Here is a 20586-nt window from a genome sequence, read left to right on the forward strand (position 1 = left end):
ATTCTGTTGTCATAGTGGAAGAGGACCTGTAACATAAATGGCCTATTTCATTAAGGGTCAAATGTCAAAATAAGCATTTCTGGTCATTTCCAGCAAGTAGTCTTCAGCTGGAGTGTTTAAGGCTGAAATCTGTTCCCTAGACTCAGTGATTACTGAGATAATAGGAGAGGTGATTTCATTCATTGGAGTCCAAGGTCAAAACAGGAGTGCTGGTTGTTTTCAGGAATAATGTTCAATTGGAACAAACAGATGATTGGGGTCAGTGGGTAATTTATGTTCACAATTTGCTTTGAAGCCTCAGTATTTACTGTGTTGCCCTTTCATTGGCCTCAGTGTTCTATTAGAGTCTGTACAAACTTGAATCTTCCAGAGAACATGAGATCAGTGATAAAAACGTATGATTACTAGGTCCTGTGATGTTTAATTGCATCCACAGATGCTAACAAACAGAATTTTAAATTTAACCAGGTTAGTCCCATTGAGATTTCTTTTACAAGGGAGACCTGGACAATTTTTCAAAGTTTCAATCCACCTAACTAACCTGCATGTCTTTGGATGTGGGAGGAAGCCGAAGCACCCAGAGGAAACCCACGCAAACACTGGGAGAACATGCAAACTCCACACAGAAAGGCCACAGGTGGGAATCGATCCCATGATCTTCTTACTGTGCAGGAACAGTGCTAACTACTAAGCCACCATGCTGCCGCTGTGAAAGAATAGAGTGTACTACATGTAATTTAGCTTTGTCAGATGTATTGAGTCAGGATGATGAATGAGTCATGTGGTGCAGTCTTATACAAGCAGTACTTTGGTTTCATGTTTTCACATCATGCTTTGTGTTTCACACCTTCCAGTGTGACAATCTTTTTTGCAGAATCAGCAGAGGATGATAAAGTATTAAAGCTAGTCCAAAAAAATTCCCACAAAGCATTCAAGGATCTGCAGTGAACACTTATGGGCCTTTCACACTGGAAGCATTGACGCGTTAGAAGTGTCGCGAATTGGTCTAAAAAGCATTATTTTCAATGAGACACTTCACGCATTTGAGAAAAAAAAGAGCTAAAGTAACACTTCGCCAGGAGCGAGCATTGCCGCTTGTCGTCAAGCTGCCACAGTCAAGGTTCAACCCAGTCCTACTTTCACCGCTGTGAGCGAAATGAAGCATCAGGCCACATGGAAAACTACAGTGCAGAAACCACTGATCTGTATAAAACACTGTGTTAGTATATACAGATCAGTGGCAAAAACGTGTCACAGAACTACTTATTTATACACAACAGGTTTCTGAAGCAAATCATTGCAAATGTTTTTTTTACCTCAAAATTAATTTCTGATTACTGTAAAAAAGTTTGTTACATTAGAACACACACACACACACTCATCTTCAACCTCTTCGTCCAATCAAGGGTCACGGGGGCTGGAACCTATCCCAGCAGTCATAGAGCACGAGGCAGGGTACACCCAGGACAGGACGCCAGTCTGTCACAGGGCCACAAACAGACAGACACAATCACACCCACTCACATACCTATGGACAATTTAAAGATTCCAGTCCACCTAACCCGCATGTCTTTGGATGTGGGAGGAAACCGGAGCACCCGGAGGAAACCCACGCAAACACGGGGAGAACATGCAAACTCCACACAGAAAGGCCATAGGCAAGAATTGAACCTATGACCTTCTCACTGTGAGGCAACCGTGCTAACCACTAAGCCCCCGTGCTGCCACATTAGAACACTTGTAATTAAAATAGTAAAACAATAAAAGATTCTTTAGAAACCTTCATAACTTACCTGTTTCAGATGAGATGATTTCTTTTGTAACATCAGGAACCTCGGACATTTATTTTTAGACAAATAACGTAGCATGGAAATGTGTACATTTTTAAGTTTGGTAGATTATTCATATCTAATTTCAACCAGAAAAACAGACACTGTAAATAAATACAAATATTTATTATAAATGCAACAGGACATGATTTAACAATGACTGCAGTGTGATTGTAAATTATGTGACATAAACTTCATGATGAAATCATTTTATAAATTGAATCATTTCAACTTGTAATTATGTCAGAATATGTGTCTGCCTTTAATGTTGTGATCACGACAGAATAATTTCTAAAATATGAATTTCACTAGTGATTGTGAATGTTTTAAAATTGTGTACAATAGGGACAGGGCTTCTACTTGCGCAAATATCTTTTGACTGAACTTTGACTTCATGGGCATTTTTGATCCATTCATTTAATGTGAAAATAGAAAATGAAACAGCTTTTTAAAAAATAATAAAATAGTTGCTGTTTAAAGGACCTTTGTTTTATTTAGAACCATAGAAGCAGGTGTTGGTTTGCTGGACTCTTGGGACTCTTGGGATTTAACCAGATGAAGGTCCCTTCTGCAGCTTTGACCTCTGGTGGAGTATTTGAAGACACTTTTATCCCATTTTGAAGAGCAGAGATGTTATCTTCTGACTGGACTTCATATTGTTCAGCTCATCACTGGAAGTTTTGAAGTGCGTCTGAATTTAGGTTGCCTGCACATCAAATGTTCCTGATTGGGACAAATAAAAATTAAAGAAAGAAATATAAAGAAACACTAAATAGTATAAAAAAAAATGGAAAAAACACTTGAAAAAAATCTAAGTTATTTAAAGTTGAGCTTCCTGTGGTCAAGAAGTACGAACAAAAAAGTAACAAAAAAGCTGTAACTTTATTTGGTAAAAAAATTAAATAGACTGAACCATTTACAAATTAAAGCATTCATTCAGCTCAACTGTGCTAAAAGGCTAAGCTAATGTTACCTGAGCATTAAAATTTCAGCAGTACAATGTCATGTTTTATTTTTAAATTATTGCAGAACTACGAGGGCTGTCCGTAAAGTAACGGTCCTTTTTATTTTTTTCAAAAACTATATGGATTTCATTCATATGTTTTTACGTCAGACATGCTTGAACCCTCGTGCGCATGCGTGAGTTTTTCCACGCCTGTCGGTGACGTCATTCGCCTGTGAGCACTCCTTGTGGGAGGAGTCGTCCAGCCCCTCGTCGGAATTCCTTTGTCTGAGAAGTTGCTGAGAGACTGGCGCTTTGTTTGATCAAAATTTTTTCTAAACCTGTGAGACACATTGAAGTGGACATGGTTCGAAAAGTTAAGCTGGTTTTCAGTGAAATGTTTAACGGCTGATGAGAGATTTTGAGGTGATACTGTCGCTTTAAGGACTTTTCACGGTGCAAGACGTTGTGCAGCGCTCTCAGGCAGCGTCATCAGCCTGTTTCAAGCTTAAAACCTCCACATTTCAGGCTCTATTGATCCAGGACGTCGTGAGAGAACAGAGAAGTTTCAGAAGTCGTCGGTTTCAGCGTTTTATCCGGATATTCCACTGTTAAAGGAGATTTTTTTAAATGAAAGACGTGCGGGCGGATTGCAGCGTCGGCTCGCAGCCGCCGCGACGCTCCGTCACAGGAAAAACACCTCTGCTGGAAGCCTTAAGGACAAGTTGATAAACAATTTCTCATATACTCACTCCACTGAAAGCCATCAAAAGCCAACTGGATTTTAACAAATGGTTATCAACACGGAGGTGTTTTTCCTGTGCCGCCGCGCCGCGTCGGCTGCGTCCCGACGCACGGACCCGTCCGCACGTCTTTCATTAAAAAAAATCTCCTTTAACAGTGGAATATCCGGATAAAATGCTGAAACCGACTTCTTCTGAAACGTCTCTGTTCTCTCACGATGTCCTGGATCAATAGAGCCTGAAATGTGGAGGTTTTAAGCTTGAAACAGGCTGATGACGCCGCCTGAGAGCGCTGCGCGACGTCTCGCACCGTGAAAAGTCCTTAAAGCAACAGAATCACCTCAAAATCTCTCATCAGCTGTTAAAATTTTCACTGAAAACCATCTTAATTTTTCAAACCGTGTCCACTTCGATGTGTCTCACAGGTTTAGAAAAAATTTTGATCAAACAAAGCGCCAGTCTCTCAGCAACTTCTCAGACAAAGGAATTCCGACGAGGGGCTGGACGACTCCTCCCACAAGGAGTGCTCACAGGCGAATGACGTCACCGACAGGCGTGGAAAAACGCATGCGCACGAGGGTTCAAGCATGTCTGATGTAAAAACATATGAATGAAATCCATATAGTTTTTGAAAAAAATAAAAAGGACCTATACTTTACGGACAGCCCTCGTAAGCTCTGATGGTCAAACTGGGTGTTTGTATGTATCCAAAAGTGAGGAATTTCAGATCAAGTCTGTCTGCTCTATCACCCAGGCTGCCTGTGTCGCTTTTCCCGGGGATGAGGCCTGCACTCTGGCTCCTCTGTGCGGCTCTGCACGCCGTCATGGTTCAATCAATACCCCACCAAGTCATCAGTCCTCCCTCGCCTCGGCATCACTCCGAAAAGTAGCTGAAAAAAGCTTCTCCCTGTAGGGTGATGGGAGAATTGTTTTACTGCTGTTTTCTTAAGCTTTTTTGTGGTTCTACAGATGCAAATCCAAGATGGTGATCGCTCATTGTTTTCGGGCTTTGGAGAAAGTCAGAGTGTGACATAGAAATCTCCACCCCCCTTGCCATGTCCGACGCGATGTCCCCAAAGTGTCTGATGCAACCGGAAGCGTTAACTGCCGTGTCTGACGCTTCCTGTCTGAAACGCCCATTAGTCAGTGACATCTTTGTAACATTAACGTTATTTCTCTTCTATCTTTCAAAATAATAATAAAAAATATCACATTTTTTTTTCAAGAGAAGCAGGTGAACCAGGTTAAGCACGTTAAAATATCCAAAATATTTCTTGTCTGATTGTGTATGAAGCTGAAAGAGTGACACAAAGAGTAGTGTAATAATGCCACTAACCATGTGAACGTGAATCGAGGAACTTCCCCTCTGCTCATAGAAATAACACAATCCTGAATAAGATGCATTTTTAATGCCTAAAATCCCACATGATAACGCAAGCTCTGAACTTTTACCACGCGGGAAGGAACTAAACAGGCTACATCTGCTAGCTCTTCATCCCACGTGATGGAGTAATTGCTAAGGTTTTTCACTCAGGCTGCTGGCCCAGAACTAATGCGTGTACAGGGCATTATGGGAAATTGTGTAATGGACTATAAACCTTTTACACAAGTTGTGCACGAAGCTGCAGGGAAATAAATATGCTTGTGCGCATATCTTGCCCTGCACCTTCAACATGCATGTTCAACTCCGCTGTATGCATGTGTGCATAATCTCAGGGCAAAGAAAGGTGCACAGTGCAGGGGGATTTTATTTAGTCTATTAAATAGTCACAGGCATGTTTTGCCAGTAATATGAAATAAATCAATGATAGCTTGTTATCTGTCATTGTCTTTAAGATATAAATGCACTAATATCTGGCACATTGCTGTTTAAACGGTGCACTCAGAAGTGAGAGTTTTTCTGGCAAGGACACGGATATGCATGCAGCATCAATGTGCACAAGCAGGAAATTTACAGGGACAGGATTCATTGTTCCAGAGCTCCCTGAGGTGAAGCATTTGAGTTTCTTGTTCCGCAAAACCAAATCTTCATTGTCATCCTTTTCTGACCCACCTATCTTCCCCATAGCTTATCATGCACGATTGATGCACCCAAAACCTTCAGCAATTCACATTTTCAAGCAAAAGTGGATCTTTAAGTATGGATGATGTGTATATGAGGTCATTTCAGAAATCACATTTTATTCTAAGAGCTCATGTTATCCTCCCCCTCCAGATGCTGATGCTGAGGATGATCTCCACCCAGATCTCCTCCCATCACTGCGGACCAGCAGCAGTGGCCTCCAGCTTCACCTCCACCCGGGATCTTGATTTAGATTGTAATTTCTTTCTGACAGCAATTCGCCTGGCTTCCTTAAACCAGATCCTGGACCCTTGGGTGTATCTGTTGTTCAGGGAGATTCTGCTCCGCAAGTTCTGCATCGTAGCTAATGCCGTATCGAACTGCTCCCTCAACGACCCGAAGGAGACCCAGACAGTACTGGATGCTCTTAATAAGCAGAACAAAGATAATAACTGCCTCCAGAAACTACAGACAACCTGAAGGACGCTTTGGATGAAACAAGTTGGGGCCATATTCTGATTTGTGTGGCAATCACCTTGAATTTGTTGTTGGAAACTTAAAGATCACATGACTTCTTTAGGTGCTCACAGAGGAATAGTGAGCTGTCTCTGCTTTTGCGTTTGCTCATAACACTTTGCATTCAGCATTATGTAAGTAAGATGTGTGCACGTGACCACATCACCTCATGCATAAATCTGCAGCGTGGCAGCCGGGAAATCTCACTCGCTGCTGTTCAGTTGTCCTGTTCATCTTTTCAAAATAGAGATGATGTAGTACGTGTTGCGCCATTTCTTTCACTGAAATGTTTACAGTACTATGAAGTCAGAAATAAAAGGTGGCATGCTGTGAATGCCTTTAAACTGTAAATCACTCGTGTTCCATTTGATAGTGTTGCCATATCTGCCAAGAAATGTGAGCATTTTGTGTTAAAAAATGCCAGTGAAAAAAGTGCAAAACTGGAGTCAACTATTGATTGAAATGTTATTTGTAAAGATTTTCAGAAATAATAAGTGTTATTGTGCTGAATGTAAATGATGTCAAATTTAAAAACACATGATGTACCTTTACTGGCAACCAAGGCTGTGAAATGTGAAATATTTAGGACTCGCTTTTGATGATGGTTGCAAAAATGCAAGACCTTTTGGGCTGTGTCCAAGCTGACATTGCTATTTAAGAGGCAGGAAATATGAGCGCAAAGCCAGGAGCTGGGTGCAAAGAGGCTGGATTTGCTGTGTTCTTTAGGCATGGCTGTGTTGTAGTCCAGACATGACATCTACCAATCAGTCCAATATGTCCTTCCCTTTAAACGAGACTGTGCCAGGCGCACAGCACTGTAGTATCAACGAAGCAGATTTGTGCAATGTGTATGAACAAATTAAATTCAAGATGTCAGTGTGCACTGCGGACAGCAGCCACCCAAGCTCCCTGAGGTGAAGCTCTGTGGAAAAAAATAGATTTTTTGTTTGTTTGTTTGTTTCTTGGCACGGGTGTTGTTCATTCATTTTGCTTAATGGTTGTTTTTGATGCACTTTCCTTGTCTATTTTACACATACTGTATAATATCGCCTGTGTTGAAGAGAGAGAGGGAGGAGAGACATATCTCATAAATTTGTTTTTGTGTTTTCCCTCTCCTGCCACTACATGTTTTTTATTTGCCCACAGTGGCCATAATACACTGTCACATTGTTATTACACAATTCAAGCAACTGGTGACAAAATGTGTAGTGAAGAAGCTAAAGATGTTAAATCTTTAGTATAGTTACACTGTGATAATCAGTGGGATTATCCTCACCCTTTATGAAGTTCTTCTTTAGAGACGCTCGTGTCGAGCTCAGTTTGGAATGACACCAACAGAAGAGCAAATTATTTCACACTGGATGAATCACATCACCTGGACCACTTTACACAGATTTGTAAAAATTACTCAAAGGACGTCCTTCATTTAAAAAATATATATATATGCATTTCCTTTTCTATATCATCTGAGATAGAAGGTACACAGCAAAATCTTCAGTGTTAATTCTGCTCACATAGTGTTACAAGCAAATTGTCCATAAGAGCAAGGGACACAACTGTAAGTTGATTTTTGGCTGTCAGCCCATCTTATTTTCACTGAAAGTTAACTTCTCAGATGAACAAACAGTCAAGGCCTTCTTGCACATTTGAGTAGCTTTTGTCACCATCTAGCGGACAATGTGGGCATTTCATGGCTTCTATACATTGCCTACTTGAAACCCAAAATTCAGAAAAAAATCAAAAAAGGCATTTATAAATGTCAGAAATGCTTGATTATTATTATTATTTATTTATTTCATCTTTTTCTTTTTTCTTTTCTTTTTTATTTATTTTTTTGCTGGCAGACCCACTATTAATGTATAAAAATTTCAGTATTAAGAGTTTTACAATTCTTGCATTTTAGGACGTGGAAGGCTTTGCCATATGGAAAGACGGACAGAAAGACAGGAATTACTACATGTTATTCCTGAGTTTATGTAGTCACTAATTCCAAGTTAAAGTTACATTTCCAATTACGTTAAAATCTAAATTATTTGTTATGCTAATTTTCCGACACTGGCAGCATGACTTGATGACATATGAAAAGTCTCTTTCCACCAATTTACCCAACTCAGATTTAAAAGCATTAAGTTGTTTTAGGCATTGTTTACAAGAATACCACCAAGATCTCAAGCAGGGTTTGAACCTACAACCTACTGATTATGAAGCAAAAGCTCTGATCATTTTCATCTTCTTCTGAAATACGTGTCATGTACAACCCCTGGCAAAAATTATGGAATCACCGGCCTCGGAGGATGTTCATTCAGTTGTTTAATTTTGTAGAAAAAAAGCAGATCACAGACATGACACAAAACTAAAGTAATTTCAAATGGCAACTTTCTGGCTTTAAGAAACACTATAAGAAATCAGGAAAAACAATTCTGGCAGTCAGTAACGATTACTTTTTTAGACCAAGCAGAGGGAAAAAAATATGGAATCACTCAATTCTGAGGAAAAAATTATGGAATCATGAAAAACAAAAGAACGCTCCAACACATCACTAGTATTTTTTTTTTTTTTGCACCACCTCTGGCTTTTATAACAGCTTGCAGTCTCTGAGGCATGGACTTAATGAGTGACAAACAGTACTCTTCATCAATCTGGCTCCAACTTTCTCTGATTGCTGTTGCCAGATCAGCTTTGCAGGTTGGAGCCTTGTCATGGAACATTTTCTTCAACTTCCACCAAAGATTTTCAATTGGATTAAGATCCGGGCTATTTGCAGGCCATGACATTGACCCTATGTGTCTTTTTGCAAGGAATGTTTTCACAGTTTTTGCTCTATGGCAAGATGCATTATCATCTTGAAAAATGATTTCAACATCCCCAAACATCCTTTCAATTGATGGGATAAGAAAAGTGTCTAAAATATCAGCGTAAACTTGTGCATTTATTGATGATGTAATGACAGCCATCTCCCCAGTGCCTTTACCTGACATGCAGCCCCATATCATCAATGACTGTGGAAATTTACATGTTCTCTTCAGGCAGTCATCTTTATAAATCTCATTGGAACGGCACCAAACAAAAGTTCCAGCATCATCACCTTGCCCAATGCAGATTCGAGATTCATCACTGAATATGACTTTCATCCAGTCATCCACAGTCCACAACTGCTTTTCCTTAGCCCATTGTAACCTTGTTTTTTTCTGTTTAGGTGTTAGTGATGGCTTTTGTTTAGCTTTTCTGTATGTAAATCCCATTTCCTTTAGGCGGTTTCTTACAGTTCGGTCACAGACATTGACTCCAGTTTCCTCCCATTCGTTCCTCATTTGTTTTGTTGTGCATTTTCAATTTTTGAGACATATTGCTTTAAGTTTTCTGTCTTGACACTTTGATGTCTTCCTTGGTCTACCAGTATGTTTGCCTTTAACAACCTTCCCATGTTGTTTGTATTTGGTCCAGAGTTTAGACACAGCTGACTGTGAACAACCAACATCTTTTGCAACATTGCGTGATGATTTATCCTCTTTTAAGAGTTTGATAATCCTCTCCTTTGTTTCAATTGACATCTGTCATGTTGGAGCCATGATTCATGTCAGTCCACTTGGTGCAACAGCTCTCCAAGGTGTGATCACTCCTTTTTAGATGCAGACTAACCATCAGATCTGATTTGATGCAGGTGTTAGTTTTGGGGATGAAAATTTACAGGGTGATTCCATAATTTATTCCTCAGAATTGAGTGATTCCATATTTTTTCCCCTCTGCTTGGTCTAAAAAAGTAACCGTTACTGACTGCCGCAATTATTTTTCCTGATTTCTTATAGTGTTTCTTAAAGCCAGAAAGTTGCCATTTGAAATGACTTTAGTTTTGTGTCATGTCTGTGATCTGATTTTTTTCTACAAAATTAAACAACTGAATAAACATCCTCCGAGGCCGGTGATTCCATAATTATTGCCAGGGGTTGTACCACAAATCTACGCTTCAGACATTCGCAGTGATGACATGAAAGTACGTGGTACTGTGTTGTAATTTAAACAACTTATCTTTTCAACTTCACCCAACTTTAAATTTTAAGGCAAGCCCGACTTTAAAGCTCCAAAAAATATTTTAAAAAAGCAGTAATTTCACACAATATAACCCCTTTAAATGTCATAATCATAAGTGTTTAATGACATTAGATGAAAACCAGGTAAGTCAGTCCCTTCGACTGCTCCCTTGTATTGCACTCGGGGTCACCACAGCAAATCCAAGGTGGATCTGCATGTTGAATTGGCACAGGTTTTATGCCGGATGCCCTTCCTGATGCAACTCCACATTACATAGAGAAATGTGGCAGGGGTGGGATTTGAACCCGGAACCTTCTGCACTGAAACCAAGTGCATTAACCACTTGGCCACCACCCCTGCGCTAGATGAAAACCAGGTATTACACTGGAATTTAAATGTTTGCTGCTATTTGTACCAAAGGACTAAGAAAAAAAATGATTGAGGATGTTATTTGCTGGGATTAGTCAAAGTATGACCAGTGTCTCCCTTGCTGCCTTTAATACGTACATATGCCTGTTGAACCAAGTTCAGAATTTTGAACAGCCAGCAGGTAAGCGCACACTGTGATTTTCCTGCAGTGTGACCTCCTGATTAAAAATGAGGTTACATATCATCTGTCTACAAGTGCAACACAGCCTTTTTCTGTTTCCACGTAAGTGTTTACTGTTTAGGTGATACTGATTGTAAATCCAGTCTGCCTGACTCCCATTGAAAAACCTAACCTCAGTTAATAGAAAAAAACCCAACTGCTCAGGACTCTTTTAAAAGGAAAGCAGTTTTTCTACAGCATGTGTATTCTGAAGCTGACTACCAGCTGTGAATGTGAAACACAAAAACATGAATGTACTGTATAAGAAGCATAAGTTGCATTCATTTTGATGACACTGATATGATGTAAATGCTGATTATGGTATACTCACCTGCTGCATCACATGTCAGTAATATCTGGGCTTTAATTAACTGGTGGATGTACAACAGATTGTCTCTCATTGCTGTAAGATATGCATGCTTTGTTTTTTTTTTTGTTTTTGTTTTTTCTTGAATCTAACAGCTTTAAATTGAATGATCATGAATTTTTCTCCAGCTGAATCTGAGGCATCTCACTCATTACTAAATAAAGAATAATTGCACAGTTGCAGAATTTATTTGACCTGCTTTCACCAGCATTTTACGCTCTGGACAGTATTCTCACTCTCAGATGTTATGAACAATCTATGAAGCTTTGAAGGAAAACAGAAGAATAAATGCTTCTTAGAAACCTGACACATTTTTGGTCCTAGTAATAGCAGCAGCACTGATGTGCACAAGGACTGACTGCAATAAGGCTGAGGCACTGTTAAAAACATTTATTCAGTATAGATGCAAAACAATGAGAAGCTTTAAAATATAAATTATTATATATTAAGTTTCAATTTATTCAACTTGAGTGTCAAATCATGACAGTGTAGCCTCAAGGTGCTTCACAGAAAACAACAACAAAAAAAAATGGACCAAAAGATCAAAGAGCATAATTCAAAGATTAAAAGCACAATAAAATAATAATAAAAAAAAAAAACATAAAAACACAATATGCTAATCATATAAAAGAGAAAACAAATGCATCTTCAATCTGGAAAGGCAGCTTTGGCGTCTGTGAATGCTGTGTCTCTCTCAGCAGACCAGTCCACCGGGTCTTTGGGCGCGTTCCCCTTCAATGCCTCGTACAGGGGGTGCATAACTGTGGCTGCCTTGGGAGTGAAGTGGTAAATGTTCACCATTCCCAAAACCTCCTGCAGGGCCTGTACCATGACCAGCCGTGGAAAGGTTAGGACCACATCACTTTAGACGGGAGTGGCACAGCCATGTCCTTGGTGACTCTGTCTCAGGAAGTCAATGGTGGTCAAACCAAACTGGCACTTAGCTGGGTTGATGATCAGCCTGTGCAGGCTGAGACATTCAAACAGTACCCACAGGTGGGACAAGTGTTCTGTTTGGGAGGAACTGGCCAGAAGGATGTCATCCAGGTATACAAACAGGAAGAGCAGGTCACTTAGCACAGAGTGTATGAGACGCTGGAAGGACTGGGCGGCATTCTTTAGGCCAACCAGCAACCCCAGGAACTCAAAACAGTCCGAAAGGGGTGAGCACTGCTGTTTTGGGGATGTCCAGTGGGTGGACCAGCACTTGGTGGTATCCATGGACATGATCCACCTTTGAGAAGACGATTGCTTTCAGTTTGAGATTAAGGAAGATAATTTTTGAAATTTTTATTTTTTGTTTTTGAAATGCCATAAACAAATTAAAACGTGTGAAATACCAAATGTTGCAATACTTTTTGAAGGCACTGTAGTCTCATTCATTGCTCAGATGTGATTTTGACCCATTTTTCCACACAAACACTCTTCAAGTCTTGAAAGTTCAGTGGACCTCTTCTATCAAACATGCTCCAATCACATGTATTTAAGTGAGGTGCAGACTGGCACTCACTATGGCGATGATCTGGAGTGTGGATTTTGTGGATATTTGAATTGTAATATTGAAAAGCCCATTGGGTGTCCATTTTGCATTATAACTCATTCAAAAGTGCCTCAATCTCTCATTTTTCAGTTATGGATTTACCTTCACCACCAATATTGGATGGAGGTTCCAGTTTTATGCCTGTTTGTTGTGTATCTTCATTATCAGTCAGAAACCAAGTGCCAAAAAGCAATGACAAATGGTGCATAGTAGAGATAACCAATATTCTATGAAAATTATCTGAAAAAGCATTCAGAAAGAAAAAAGTTAGGAAAAAAAACTGACAACACACAAAAAACTTGGAATCAAGCGCATGATCTAAATACATACTCCTCACATTTGATTACATCTATTTTAGCTTATGAAAAGCCACTTCTAACAGGACTTTTACCTTGAATTTTTCCAAGATAAAATTTTGTGGAATTGGAAACTAGTGTTGTTGGAGGTTTGCATTCTAAGAGTGTGGTGCTCTAATTACTGATAGATTTCAGCAGTGTCTTGGCTTTTCATGCCTTTTTGCACCTCCCTTTGTTTTTTTTAGCTGTTCAATAATGGATGGATGAGCTTTATTGTCATTGTCATTACAAGTGCAACAACAACGAGATTATGTCCACACTCAAATTGCCACAGACAAGATAAAGCAATTAATCCACAATTATTACTTGTTTACCGTAATAGATAGATAGATAGATAGATAGATAGATAGATAGATAGATAGATAGATAGATAGATAGATAGATAGATAGATAGATAGATAGATAGATAGATAGATAGATAGATAGATAGATAGATAGATAGATAGATAGATAGATAGATAGATAGATTTTATTGTCATTGTCATTACAACACTCACATTCCACATACAAACAGCAACTAATCTACAATTATTACTTGTTTACCGTAATAATGGCACACATCAGAACAACACATATACATTTGACATTGTTTATGTGCACTAAACTTGAAACAGTCCGTTTTCCAATTGAGGCGATGTGAATGTGTTGGCAACTGCTGCAACTGTCAAGTTGTGCCGCCTGCCAGCTTGGGAAGAACAGGGGCCTGCTGTGGTGGGGGGGGGGGGGGGGGGCAGGAAGAGAGGTAAAAGGAGAAACTGGAGCATGCTTCAGTCCATGTGTAAGTCAGTTATTGTCTTTGTGGGTTGAGATAAGAATGGAGCCAAATAATCTCACCAAGGTCTGAATAAATTCCTGTGGAGGTAAACAGTGGGCAATTGACCTTGAGGCTAGATAGCCTGTAGTGTTGCAACTGAGCAGTGAAAAACACTTTTTAACAGTTCCACTTGAACAACCAAATCCCAATTATGAATTAAGAATATTCCCAATTATGAATTAAGAATATTCACCGGCCTCCGAAACCTTCAGCTTCAACTGCAAGACACGCATCAGCTCCAAGGTGTCACCCAATTTGTGTCTGAGTTCAAGAGTCAACACAGTCTGAGAATGCACTGCCTTGCCAACCTCGTTAATCATGATGGACAAGCGAGGGCCCGTGGTTCTTGATGCCGCCGTCTTGCCAATTTTCTGGTAGATCAGGGCAGCACATAAGCCAAAAAGTACCAGCCCTGCTGCCATGATACCAAAAATGAATAAATCCTCTACATCCTCAATGGAGAAAGGCGCCAAGCATGCCACACGCCAGGAACTCCTGGAGTCGAGGATATAGCCTGCAGGATACATTCCATCTGGGCAAGCAGGACCCCCCGGTCCTGACCTTCTTGTAGAAAAAATGGTGTCAGTAGCATTCAGAGACCAGCTGATCAAGTCCATGGTTAATCCAATAGTAGCTCAATAGATCCAGAATCCAATATAGTTTTTGAGGAATTCACAGCCTGGTGAAGTAGGGACTTGAAGGTTAAAAGCAGAGAGATAAGGGAGAGTGGAGGAGATGCGACCGCCGTAGTCGGAGTCCCAAGTTGTAATAATGGTACACATCACAATTAAGACAACACATATACATTTGAAATTGTTTATGTGCACTATGTGCACTAAACTTGACACAGTCTGTTTTCCAAATTGAGGCTGTAAGTGTGTGGTAGCCACTGCAAACAGGAGTTGCACCGCCCATCAGCCTGGGGGGAATGGGGACCTGCCACAGCTAAAACTGTGCAGCCCCCGGAGGGGAGAAGAAGTGGCTTGAGGGGTAGCCGGGATGGGATTTGTGATGGGGGCAGGAAGGGAGGTAGGGGGGAAAGTGGAGAATGCTTCAGTCTTTGTCTATGTGTGAGACAGTTACTATCCTTGCACTGGAGTTAGAGATAAGGAGGCAGCCAATATTCCCCAAGGCCTTAGAGATTCTTCTGGAGGAAAACAATGGGGCATTTTATCCTTCAGAGGCTGATAAGCCTGCCGTGTTTGCGGTTGAGCAGTGAGAAACACTTTTTCAGCTTCACATGAACAAACCAGATCCCATCCATCCATTTTCTTCCGCTTTATCCAGAGTCAGGTCGCGGGGGCAGCAGCTCAAGCAAAGCCGCCCAGACCTCCCGATCCACACACACCTCCCCCAGCTCCTCCGGGGGAACCCCAAGGCGTTCCCAAGCCAGCCGAGAGATGTAATCCCTCCAGCGTGTCCTGGGTCTGCCCCAGGGCCTTCTCCCAGTGGGACGTGCCTGGAACACCTCTCCAGCGAGGCGTCCAGGGGGCATCCAGAAAAGATGCCAGAGCCACGTGGAGGAGCAGCGGCTCAACTCTGAGCTCCTCCCGAGTGACCGAGCTCCTCACCCTATCTCTAAGGGAGCGCCCAGCCACCCTGTGGAGGAAACTCATCTCGGCCACTTGTACTTGTGATCTCGTTCTTTCGGTCATGAGCCAAATCTCATGACCATAGGTGAGGATCAGAACAAAATTGATCGGTAAATCGAGAGCTTTGCCCCCCTACTCAGCTCTCTCTTCACCACGACGGTCCGATACAGCGACCGCATCACTGCAGATGCTGCATCGATCCGTCTATCGATCTCACGCTCCATCCATCCCTCACTCATGAACAAGACCCCGAGATACTTAAACTCCTCCACTTGAGGCAAGGACACTCCACCGACCTGAAGAGGGCAAAGCACCTTTTTCCGGTCGAGAACCATGGCCTCGGATTTGGAGGTGCTGATTTTCATCCCGGACGCTTCACACTCGGCTGCAAACCACCCCAGTGCATGCTGAAGGTCCTGATTTGACGAAGCCAACAGACCCACATCGTCCGCAAACAGCAGAGACAAGATTCTGTGGTTCCCAAACCAGACCCCCTCTACACCCTGGCTGCACCTAGAAATTCTGTCCATAAAAATAATGAACAGAACCGTGACAAAGGGCAGCCCTGGCGGAGGCCAACGTGCACTGGAAACAGGTTTGACTTACTACCGGCAATGCGAACCAAACTCCTGCTGCGGTCGTACAGGGACCGGATAGCCCTTAGCAAAAAACCCCGGACCCCGTACTCCCGGAGTACTCCCCATAGGGCGCCCCGAGGGACACAGTCGAACGCCTTCTCCAGATCCACAAAACACATGTGGACTGGTTGGGCGAACTCCCATGAACCCTCGAGCACCCGATGGAGCGTGTAGAGCTGGTCCAGTGTGCCACGACCAGGACGAAAACCACACTGCTCCTCCTGAATCCGAGGTTCGACCATCGGTCGAATTCTCCTCTCCAGTACTCTGGAATAGACCTTACCGGGGAGGCTGAGGAGTGTGATCCCCCTATAGTTGGAACACACCCTCTGGTCCCCCTTCTTAAACAGAGGGCCCACCACCCCAGTCTGCCAATTCAGAGGCACTGTCCCTGATCGCCACGTGATATTGCAGAGGCGTGTCAGCCCAGACAGCCCCACAACATCCAGAGACTTAAGGTACTCAGGACAGACTTCATCCACCCGAGGGGCCTTGCCACAGAGGAGCTTTCTAACCACCTCGGTGACTTCGGCCTGGGTAATGGATGAGTCCGCCTCTGAGCCCCCAGTCTCTGCTTCCTCTTCGGAAGACGTGATGATGGGATTGAGGAGATCCTTGAAGTACTCCTTCCACCGCCTGACAACATCCCCAGTCAGGGTCAACAGCTCCCCACCCGCACCGTAAACAGTGCTGGTGGAGAGCTGCTTCCGCCTCCTGAGGCGTCAGACGGTTTGCGAATCTCTTCGAGGCCGACCGATAGTCCTCCTCCATAGCCTCCCCGAACTCCTCCCAGACCCGAGTTTTTGCCTCTGCGACCACACGGGCTGCGGCACGCTTGGCCTGCCGGTACCTGTCAGCTGCCTCTGGGGTCCCACCTACCAACAAAGATAAGTAGGACTCCTTCTTCAGCTTGACGGCATCCCTTACTTCCGGTGTCCACCACCGGGTTCGGGGATTGCCGCCGCGACAGGCACCAGAGACCTTGCGACCACAGCTACGAGCAGCCGCATCGACAATGGAGGTGGAGAACATGGTCCACTCGGACTCCATGTCTCCAACCTCCCCCGGGATCTGGGAGAAGCTCTCCCGGAGGTGGGAGTTGAAGGCCTCGCTGACAGAGGGTTCTGCCAGTCGTTCCCAGCAGACCCTCACGATACGTTTGGGCCTGCCAGGTCTGACCGGCTTCCTACCCTCCCAGTGGATCCAACTCACCACCAGGTGGTGATCAGTTGACAGCTCTGCCCCTCTCTTCACTCGAGTGTCCGAGACACATGGCCGAAGGTCAGATGATACGACTACAAAGTCGATCATCGACCTCCAGCTCAGGGTGTCCTGGTGCCATGTGCACTTATGGACACCCTTGTGCTCGAGCACAAGGATGCAGGGTCTCCTGGCCCTGATTTTTTGTAGAAAAAAAATGGTTTCAATAGCGCTCAGAGACCAACTGATCAATTCCATGATTAATCCAATATAGTTTGAAGAATTCACAGCCTGGTGAGAGGAGGAGACGCGACAGCCCTCGCCATAGTCCCAAGCTTATATCTACTTAATAAAGCTTAATTCTACAGTTTTTCCTTGTGTCAGGTCACATTATCCCACATCATTTTATTTGTGGACATCTGTGGTTTGATTTCTTTGCATGTGTGGATTACTTAGATTGTTACTGACATCTGGTAAAATTTTCATGTCAATAGCATGTTTAGAAATATATGTACTTAGAAAAATTGTGATGTGTTTAATGCTTCTTTTACCCACTATACACACACACACACACACACACACACACACACACATGCCACAGTGTGTGCTGTTACTTAAGATAACGACTTTTAAATTCCAAATTTTATTATTAGATTTATTTACCCCGTTTTCTTATTTTTGGAAATAAGAAAACGGGGTAAATAAATCTGCGAAGGACCATATATTGGATGTTATTTGACTCCATATGGAACACAGAAAACATCACATGGACATAGATGGGGAAGTTTACAGTGGATTTGTACAGGAAGCCCTTGCCTGAGGTGTGTGCCAAAATGACATTTAAATTTGAAAAATAAGCAAGATGGACTAACAAATATGCGATGGACAATGTATTGGATGTTATTTGTCGCAGATGAACATAGATTGCTGAGCCACAGCCTTGGAAGGAGTACAGTAAAAATGTGAGCCCATATGATTATTTTTATCAGCTCTTTAATTTGGGATTTTCTGCATTGTTGTATTGTCCTTTTGTTATTGGAGTTTCTTTTGTTTAGTGTGTTAATTTCTGTGAAATCCCTATATGGATTATTACTATTATTATTAATATCAGGCTGAATGGTCAGGAATTGCTGGACACAAATGCACAGCTCAAACAAACAGCTCTGGTTTTTAGAAGACTTTACTGAAGTGGATAGCAGAAGTTGGTACACGAGTAGGCAGTCAAAGAAAAGCAGCAGTACAAAAACCATCAGGCAAAAAGGCATGGTCGATGCAACAGGCTGGAGGTCAAGAACACACAAGGAGGCAGACAGGACTATGGAATGTAGATACAGAGCTGGAATGAAGGCACAAGGCACAACAAACTGGCGAGGAACTAACACCCAGTGAGCTTATATAACCCCAGGTGATAATCAGCAAATCAGAAACAGGTGTGCATGGAAAGCACCAGAACAACGGCATGGCCAGAGAGAGGGAAACACCCATCACCAAGAACCAAGAGACAGACAAGAGAAGCAGAGACAGACAGACCCAAACAGAAAAACCAAGCAAGAGAATAAAAAACAAAGACCAATTAAATACAAAAAATAAACAGATCAAAAGAAAGAAATAAAAACAGATAACCAAACAAAACACAAACCTTGACAATTAATAACAAAGGCATGATTTATTTATTTACTTTGTCATTTAAGTCACACCGGAGTATAAATACCACTGGAATGATTTTGTATCAAATGAGCGGTTACCGAGGGAAACTGAGGAGTATCACTTACACTTTGTCGGAGCTTCAACATTTTGGCCATGTGGCGCGTTTCTCTGTGCAGGATCCAGCACACAGGTGCCTGAGCGTTGAGGACCTATTGGGATATTTCAGGGGTCTCCTGTGACCTCGCCTCCCCCTGCCTCTCATCCCTGTGTGTCCGTTGATTTGAAAGAAGGTATTAACCAGTCATTTAAATTCAAACACAATTACTCTGAGGGCTAGTCCACCACTCAGAGATTTATTGAACAGGATTTAACTGTCACAAATTTTGACAGAATTTAAGTTTTACAGAATGAGATAAACAAAAAAATACCCAGACGTTCTGAGGGTCCCAGGAGCTGTGAGCTTCCAACCAGCAATCTGGTGTCCCAGCAAGCTGACAGCAGAGAGGAACCCCGAACAGTGGGCTGGCATTTAAATTTATACCCTAAGCTACTACGTCTTTCTGCTAATCTTGGGCGGTGTCCTTCATCTGGGTGGTCTTGATCCCTCCGTGTCATGGCATGGTCCTGTCCACACGCACTCTGAAGTCTTCTGATAAGGTTTTAGGCACCAACTGTCAAGTGAAGGTCCTGCCCACATGCGCTATAGCCAACAATCACTAACTGAAAAACTGTCAGCAAATTACATCACAAGAATGTTTGTACATTTCATTTGAATATTGTTTACATGTTTAATAAGCATTGATAAATACTGATCACAATGAGTATATGAGTAATGTATTCTTCAGCAACAAGCTGTAGTAATATACAAATGATGACTTCTAAACATTAAAACACAGTCATGTAACAATATATTGTTAGCTCAATAAAAGATAAATAATATTATGATGATACTGAATAAGGAAAAAGCACAAAGGTTAATGCATAGTTTAAGCACATTTAGGATATATTCCTTCAATTTCCCCCTTTTGACCTCTGATACCAGAGGTCAACACCTTAAGGCATGATTTCCAGTTCTGGTTAATTTAATATGATAATTCAATTCCAGACAATGATCCAATACTCCAATCAAAGCACTACTGCTAAACACGTAGGAATATAGGCAACCATCAATTCGACCCCACCGCAGTACCCCTGTGCCATACCCTCGTAACCAGTCTTAGTGAGTCAGAGTTCCACAGAGACAAGGTCGAGTAATCGTGACTGTGCCTGCCTTAGGTTGTCCCAGGATTTAAGATGGGCTCTTACCCATCATGGGCCATCCAGCCTTCCAGTACTCACCTGAAAAAGGATACCAGCTGGGCAGGGGTACCAAGGGGTGGGGGAACAACCATTTGAGGTGTCATGTCCAAACAGTTTTGAATTTTCACAGATCATCAAATTTGTAGGATCATTGAAAGTGAAGTACCTCTTTAATAATTTATCTTCAGAATAGAGCTGTTGGATCAATCAATGCTTAAACAAATCATGACAGTTGTATTATAATAATAATACTAATAAGAAATATTGATAATAATAATAATAATAATAATAATAATAATAAAGTGAACAAGGACAGGATCACATATATATCATTACAGAATCTAAGGCCCCCATTCAGTTTAGCCCCCAACCTGTCAACCTGATGGTGTGTAAGCAGTTACTTCCCTGCAGCACCTATATCA

At 42.0% G+C, this 20586-nt stretch overlaps 1 protein-coding gene and 2 long non-coding RNA genes across 4 annotated transcripts in view; 2 read left to right on the forward strand and 1 right to left on the reverse strand.

Annotated features, from left to right (window-relative positions):
* ptger3 (prostaglandin E receptor 3 (subtype EP3)) overlaps nt 1–6483 on the forward strand; it is a 32929-nt gene extending 26446 nt beyond the window's left edge. Inside the window, exon 2 of the mRNA XM_034179946.1 lies at nt 5731–6483. Coding sequence (XP_034035837.1) covers nt 5731–6057 — 327 coding nt within the window. The 3' untranslated portion in view covers nt 6058–6483. The remainder of the gene's footprint in view (nt 1–5730) is intronic.
* LOC117518722 lies at nt 2053–19352 on the reverse strand. Its single transcript, XR_004563052.1, has 3 exons — nt 19294–19352; nt 18991–19129; nt 2053–2552 (listed from the first exon to the last, which is right to left on the reverse strand). It is a non-coding gene; the product is annotated as an uncharacterized LOC117518722 (long non-coding RNA).
* Nucleotides 6635–11257, forward strand: LOC117518721. Of its 2 annotated transcripts, XR_004563051.1 has the most exons (3): nt 6635–8344; nt 10035–10265; nt 10499–11257. It is a non-coding gene; the product is annotated as an uncharacterized LOC117518721 (long non-coding RNA). The 2 variants fall into 2 exon arrangements; XR_004563050.1 differs by lacking the exon at nt 6635–8344 and having other exon boundaries at nt 9942–10265.
* Nucleotides 19353–20586: the final 1234 nt, after the last annotated feature.

This window comes from Thalassophryne amazonica, chromosome 10, assembly GCF_902500255.1.
Source record: "Thalassophryne amazonica chromosome 10, fThaAma1.1, whole genome shotgun sequence".
NCBI lineage: Eukaryota > Metazoa > Chordata > Actinopteri > Batrachoidiformes > Batrachoididae > Thalassophryne > Thalassophryne amazonica.